At 39.6% G+C, this 7,905-nt stretch overlaps 1 protein-coding gene across 1 annotated transcript; it reads right to left on the minus strand.

Moving 5' to 3' along the window:
• Window positions 1-3,401: 3,401 nt before the first annotated feature.
• LOC139650875 (homeobox protein engrailed-1-B-like) lies at window positions 3,402-7,693 on the minus strand. Its single transcript, XM_071527662.1, has 2 exons — window positions 7,120-7,693; window positions 3,402-3,721 (listed from the first exon to the last, which is right to left on the minus strand). The coding sequence occupies exons 1-2, from the start codon at window positions 7,691-7,693 to the stop codon at window positions 3,402-3,404; spliced, it is 894 nt and encodes a 297-aa protein (XP_071383763.1).
• Between the last annotated feature and the right edge of the window lie 212 nt (window positions 7,694-7,905).

The raw sequence follows: 7,905 nt of genomic DNA on the forward strand, positions 1-7,905 counted from the left end.
AATAAACCAATACAAATGTTAAATACAATTGTAAGCTGGAGTCGCTCTGGATAAATTAGGGCATAAAACCTTTAAGCTACTTAAGTCTGTTATTTGGATATAGCTTTGTAAAATATTACATCGTGCAAAAATGACATGTTTTAAATGGCGAGTAACATATTTTTTCTTAACTTTGCCTAAATCTGATAGAAAATGCTGAGGAAATTCATATGAAGGGTCTGAATCTGAATCTGCACAGTCTGTATTTAAAGGTTTTGGTCGTTATTTCCCGACAGACCAAAAATTGCAGGTTATAAATTATGAGGTTATGAGTTTTAGACTTGGATTTCATATCTGGTTTGAATTAAAACTAGCAGCCAGCAGCCGAACGCATATTCCTGTTTCAGTGTTTTAGTCTGAATTGTTTAAAGGCGCTGATGTCATGACGCTGTTTGGAAGACTGTTGGGTTTTTATTCACCGTTATCTGTCAAGGCACCGAGAAATAAAACTGAATGGAAATTAAAATAAAAAGGCAGGTGAAAATATATATAAAAATAAGATAAAAAAGAAGGGTCAAAATAAAAAATAGGCTATAGGTTATACAGTAGGCTATGTATATATATATATATATATTTCTATTAGATTATTTTAATTATTTTATTTCATTAGGCTATTATTGTAGGGCCTGCAATGATTTTTGCTTGACGAATTAGTGGTTTTATTTATTTATTTATTTATTTATTTATTTATGTAGGCCTATTTTTAGTTTTTCTTTCTTTCTTTCTTTTTTTCTTAATTGTATTTTTTCCCTTACGCCTTCGTGATCTTCAGTGGGCCTCGGACATGACCTTGAGGAACGCCGCTTGACCCCCCCCCCCCCCCCCCCCCCCGACCTGTAAAAAAAAACCCGGATCCGCTGCTCTCTCTCTCTCTCTCTGGCTCTCTGAAAGTCTCACCCAAAAAAAAAAATCAGACACAAAAAAAAAAGGATTTTCACTTAATAATTATCTATTTGAGTTGGAGCTCGCGGGCCTACAAAGGGCTGGCTGATGATGAAATGAGTGAACACAGAGAGACGGCGAGCCAATTTCATGCTCTGCAACGCTTTGAACAGCCTTGATATCGCCGCGTCTCGCAGTATAAATTCACCTCCTTTCCAAAGGCTGTTCTCTGGCATATGAATATGGATTCAGTTGTCCCACTCACTTGAACCAATGAGCTGCAAACCAGCTCCACACACACACACACACACACACACGCACGCACACACACATACACCTCGATTTATTAATTGAATACTCGGTATCTTCCACCAGAAAAAAAAAAATGGGTCAACATGTTTCCCCCTTTTTTTTTCCAATATAAAAGTGTTTATTTGGAAACATGGTTTAAATGTACATAATATATTCTCCCCGGTCTCTCGGGGATTTGCTAACATATAGGATTTCAGGATAGTCTGAAGCTGTTCCTCCGCAGAGCCTCTACAGGTTCACCTGCCGAAGTAAAGGCAACACCAGAGGAAATGGCGGACAGGAGAAGGGGGGGGGGGGATACTGCAGCAGGCTCTGTCAGGTGTGTGGTTTGCCATTTCTGACACGGTTTATGCCCTTTAAAATCACCATAGTAACCCTATGGCCCATTTCAGAAACACCACAGCAAAACTAGAAGATCTTTATGAATATTATAGGGACACCAGAGGAGATAAAATGACCATAAAGTGAGATAAAGTCACTACAAAGCCACTACTCAGTACAGAGACGCTGTAAATCCCTATAGGAATAGTATAGTGACATCATAGGAGATTAAAAAAAAAATACCATAAAGTATCATAATATCATTATAAACTCGCTATTTAGCAGCACAGACACACTTTAAGTCCCTGTAGGAATATTGCAGGAATATTATAGAGATTTTTCATCGGGGTAAACAGACCTTAGTGTGTCTGTTGTATACTCAACTATGAGTTTATAGTCACTTTAGTGTATATTATGGTATTTATATCTCCTATGGTATCACTATAATATTGCTATAGTATTCTGTTGGAGTTGATAGTGACTTAAATCGCACTTTATAGTATTTGTATTCCCCATGGCAACACTATAATATTCCTATAGTGGATTTATAGTCATCTTAACGTGCTTTATCATATTTTTAATTTCCTATGGTAACACTATAATATTCCTATAGGGACTGAAAGTGTGTCTGTGGTACTAAATAGTGAGTTTATAGTGACACAATGATACTTTATGGTATTTTATCTCCTATGGTATCACAATAATAATCCTATAGGGACTCTGTAGTTTGTTTGCGGTGCCCAATAGTAAGTTTATAGTAACTAGTATCTTTATTACCCATGATATCACTATAACATTCCTATAATATTCCTACAGGCGTAATATTCCTATAGGAACTTACAGTGCGTCTGTGCTACTCAATAGTGAGTTTATAGTGACCTTATCGCGCTTTATAGTATTTTTACATTCCTATAATATTCTTATATGAACTGACAGTGTGTCTGTGATGCTCAGTAGTGAGTTTGTAGTATTTTTTACTCCCTATAGCCTAGTATCACTATACTATTTAGCCTATAGGGACTTACAGTATAGATATTTGTATACTACCCCTTTAAAATGTAGCCATAGGATTACTGTAGTTCTTTCTTAAAGGTTATTTAACACTTGTGGAGTCATTCGAATCAATTGGTCTTAAAAAAAAAGTCCAATTAAGCCACTTTTCCTCTCGCGGTGTTTCGTTCATGTGTGGCTGCAGCAGGCCTCCGTCCAAAACCAACGCAGGCTCCTCAGGACTAGACAGGCCGGTGCGGGTTTATTATGGCTGAGCCGACCGGTCTGCATGGCGCGTGATTGTTAGGCTACTCTTTATTCTCACAGCTCAGAGGGAAACAAGCTACACGGGGGGTGCTGTTGTTGTTGTTGTTGTCTTTTTTTTTTTAAAGTTTGTTTTTGTCCAGGCTCTGTTTTCCAATAAAATCTTTGGTTTTGTGGTGGCAGGTCAGTCAAGGAGTCTGCATTTCATTGAGTTTTTTTTTTTTTTCTTTTCTTTTTTTTTTTTTTTTTTTTTTTGTAGCTATTATTCTCAAAGAAGAGAGCTCACAAAAAAAAAAACTGGCAGGGCAGACCTAAGTTTTGACAAAGATATTCAGCTCTCCTGCGAGTGGCGGGCGCGCAGTCCCTCCTTCCACCCCTTTAATTAAATTAGATATATATATTTACAATGTACAGAGTCTCAGAAGAGGCTGTGTGTCCCGCTGCAGACCGTCCAGCCTTCCTGCAGCCTAAACAGGTAAAACCAGATCCCGCTTCTTATTGTAGCCGGGTGTGTGTCCGCAGGTGTTTGTTTGTCAGGGTTTTGGGGGGGGTGGGGGGTGGGGGGGGGGGGGGGTTGGAGGTTTTTGGGGGTGCTAGTCGCTGTCCTCCTTGTCCTCCTGGATGGTGGTGGTGGAATGGTTGTACAATCCCTGGGCCATGAGCTGCAGCGCCAGGCCGTTCTTGTAGCCGCTGGCCTTTTTGATTTTGGCCCGCTTGTTCTGAAACCAGATTTTGATCTGGGACTCGTTGAGGTTGAGCTCCTGGGCCAGAGACTGCCGCCGCTGCTCCGTGATGTACCGGTTGGCCTGGAACTCCGTCTTCAGTCTCTGCAGCTGCTCGGCCGTGAACGCGGTGCGCGGCCGCTTGTCCTCCTTGTCGCTTTTCGTCTTTTTCAATTTCCGTGTCCTTGGGCCTACAGTGGGGACGAAAAGGAGAGCACGAGAACATGAATATTCAGGGATACAGATAAATAAATAAATAAATAAATAAAACAAATCTGGGAAAAAAAAAAAAAAAAAAAAAAAGTGTTTTTGGTCATCAGTCCACATGATGCGTTCTTGGCGGAAAAAAAATAGGTCCAACAATGAAATAGGCCTAGTGATATGTTAGTATAGTGATTAACACACACACACACACACACACACACACGCACGCACGCACGCACGCACGCACGCACGCACACACACACACACTTTTCCAAAAAAATGAAAGAGAGAGAAATAATGATAATAATAATAAAAATGATAATAATAATAATAATAACAATAATAATAATAATGATAATAATAATAAAAATAAAAATGATAATAATAATAATAATAGTAGTAATAGTAATAGTAGTGATAATAATAATATAATAAGCCTACTAATAGCTATATAAGCTTACCCAAGAATAATAATAATATTACTACTACAAATAATAATAATAAATAATAATGATAAGTTGCTCTCATATCTGTATAGGACTACCCACTAGGAATAATAGCCTGGTACTTATAACAACAACAAATAGTAATAATGTTGATAAATATAATGAAAATAATAACAATAAACGTAATAAGAAGAAGAACAATAATAATAATAATAATAATAATAAACCTATAGCATAGTCTAAGCTCAAAATAAATATTTTATTTTATTTTTAATCAAATATTAAATACAGTTAATACAGTCTTCCACAGCATATTGTTATCTATAATTGTAGATATATTAAACTATAGCCTATAGCCTATATATTACATTTTCTTTTAATAGTAGGCCTACAACTGTGCTTATGTGAATAGGTATTGATATGCATGGCTGTGAGCTGCAGCTGCCTGTTAATAGACTCGTTATTATCTTCTTGTTATTACTGCATGAATGAATGCTGCAGCTAGACAATAAATCTGAATCTGTTTGATACACGAGAGACCGGAGCTGACGTGTGTTTTACCTGCTGTGATAGAGACCCAAGCAAACCCAGTATTATCCAGGTTACATGCATTTTAATAGTGAGATGCTTTATAGCCTAAACATATATATATAGGCTATAATAACACGGAAGAGTCCTGGAATGAAGAAGGATCTGATGTAGAAGAAGGCAGCGCGAAACTTCAGGTTTATCAACTTTTCTGGTCCAAATAAATCCGCTTTTATTTCCACCTTTATTTTAAAAGTAAAAACACGGAATTTCCTGCCTGACGAAACGTTGTGAATTATAAAACTGAAGCTCAAAGATCAGCTAGACTTCGTGACGTCACATCAGGCCCATTCATAAATATTTTATAGACTTAAACAGTGTTTTCACTACTACTTCCTAGGAATATCCCAGCTAAGCGTATCTAGATTTAGCCAATATGCGTTTATCATTCAGTCGTGAAGCTGTTATTTGCCTCTATTGTGTAACTTGTATAAACTGCTGTCATTTCTCAGTTCCTGCCATGCAAATTAACAAATAACACGGACCACGTGTCAGCGTGTCAAAGTTAGCAGGGGAAAATAAATAGCATGCATGGCAAAATGAGATCAGCTGAAAAAAATAAGGTCAGTTAATTAAGAAATAAATAATAAATTTAGTTTTTTTGGGGAGAATGTGTGTTCTCCAAGTTAAATGTGTTTTGGACATAAATGCATTTTTTGGGGTTAAAATAAATTTAATTTCCCAGTGCAGCTGGGCTGGTTGAAGTTGAGTTGGGCCAAAATAAAATGGGCGTTTAATTAATTCAAAATGTCGCCCCAACTGAGCAGGGAGGGCTGATATCCATTATTTACCTTCAGTTTCATTGTGTTTTATTCCGCCATGCTTTACTGACAGCAGCTCAGTTATTCGACCTCAGCCAGCCAGTAGAGGACAACAGGTTAGAAATAAAAACAGACACATTTTCATCATAGAGATTTCACTATGAAATGAGCCTGTATTGACTTGAAAATGTCTGTTTTCGAGCCTGAAATCATGTTTGTCAACATCACACGTGTCTCACGACGCCAAAACCTCCCAGGCTTGTACTGCTGTCATCTTTATCCTATAGGAGAAATGTGGGCCAACTGCTTATGTAAATTTAACAAGGCCTATTGTGCGTAAAAGTGACTCCACTTACTCAATAAATCAGGCAGCACCGGCTTAATAGCAGATTTATATTTTGATTTAACCTGCAAGTTCATGCATAGATGTGCAGATCAAATATAGCATGCAAATAAGGCATAGAAACGCATAAAAACGCATATGGGACTCTCTTTACTCTATATACATTTTTCTCTTTAAAGCTTAAAATAAACGTTATTAATACATAGTGAAATATACCTTTGCTACAGTTTATTTTTGGCCTAAATATTCCATTTACCCTGATCCAAATAAAAGTGACCCGTTACAAAAGACCAAATTCTCCCAGATGGAGGGAAATTGTGTTTTTTTTTTTTTTTTTTTTTTTACAACTCCGCAAGATAGCTTTACACAACTTACAATATCACGGTTATTATGAATGATCGTGTGTTTAACCTTTATGATTTTCTTAACAGCTCCTGGTTTGGTTCGCTGCATCCATGCGTAAAACAAAAACACACGTCTGAAGTTGGCTTTCCAGGCAAAATACAGCTATTCTGTTTCATAATGCAATGAAATTCTTCCTTGAATAGGCCTATTAGAGCGTGCAATGTTAAAATAAGCAGCTAGTGGGCTAAATAGTGGGCTAAATTTAAATACTGGCCATTTAAATGCTGAAACGGTTTAGAAATAAACAGTGTAAACCCTCCGAAGGCGACCATGCTTTTATTTTTCTGTTGTGAGCAGTGATAGTGGGAAATAAAAAGGAGGGGAAACTCTGACCTGCAGGCTGTGATCATCATATGGAAAACAACCACCAATATGAACACAAATCCATTAGCCTAATTTATGTTTTTTCACCCTTAAAACAGACTACAGTATCTTTATATAACTTATGTTTGATCGCAGGACTAATATGATGTATACTTTGAATTTAGCTCATAAAGATTTAGCTTTAAAGGAGAGTAAACCTCCAGCCGGTGTCCTATACAAAAATAACATTTATTTTCAGAAAATAATTAATTTATGCTTTATTTGCTTAAAAAACCCTCTCTTCATATAACTTACACCAGTTTGATTCTACTTACTAAAACGTGTAGGCTACCTCACAGTAATTTACGTCAGGCTGAAAGGGGATTAAACTATTCCACGAATTAAAAAGCTTAAAGAGAGTTTTAGGCGGGTTTACTCTCCACTGCCTCCCTAACCGTGTTATTATTCCTCCATTAGCCTATAAGACCAATTCTCCCGTGATTTTTTTTTGGTTTTTGTTCATGAAACTATTGCCTTACCAGATGAGGGCCTGTCCGAGTACCGGGTGCAGTAGACCCAGGCAGGCCAGAGCAGCGGCTGGCTCTCCGGTGCAGGCGCCGCGGTGCCGTTCAGCACCACCACCGAGGAGGAGGTGTTCTCCCGGCCACCACCAGTCCTCTCCTCGGCTTTGGCCCCGCTGCTGCCGCCGGTGTTGTTGGCGCCGCCGCCGCCGCCGCCGCCACCGCCGCCGCCGCTGTTGCTCTTTTTGGGACTCGCCAACGAGGTGGAGGAGGCGGAGGACGAAGTGCTGTCGCTGCTGCAGTTGGAGTCCTGGCACGGCGTCCCGGGATGGCTCGGCCTGCTGACCACCATCACCGGGTGGACGCGCTCCCGGCCGGAGGTCTGCGCCCTCTCCCTCGCCGCCCCCGAGCCGTGCTCCTTCTTGCAGCCGAAGTCCGGCCGCAAAATGTTGTCAATGAAAAAGTTGGTGGTTCTGTGGGCCTGCTGCGCGACCTGCAGCGGCAGGATGGGCGGCGAGGGCAGGCTGGGGGACGGAGAGACGCTTTCTCCTTCGCTGCTATCCGGGCTGTTGAGATCCCGCTGCTCCTCCATCGCTGCTCCTCTGAAGAACGTGGCTTCTGTTTTCTCAATCCAATTCCACTTTGTTGGCCTGTTTGTATCCAAAATGTGACCACAGGACGCACTAAAACATAGTTATTTTCTCTCCGGAATATTGCTCGTTGCTACAATTATTCTCAAATCGTGGACATCCTGCTTGCGTAAAGGCGCTCCGGCGCGTCATGGTCGGTGCTTACTATCAGACT

Source organism: Centroberyx affinis, unplaced genomic scaffold (assembly GCF_046629955.1).
Source record: "Centroberyx affinis isolate AG114_WGS23_722 - 3 ecotype Tasmania unplaced genomic scaffold, CSIRO-AGI_Caff_v1 ptg001563l_1, whole genome shotgun sequence".
NCBI lineage: Eukaryota > Metazoa > Chordata > Actinopteri > Beryciformes > Berycidae > Centroberyx > Centroberyx affinis.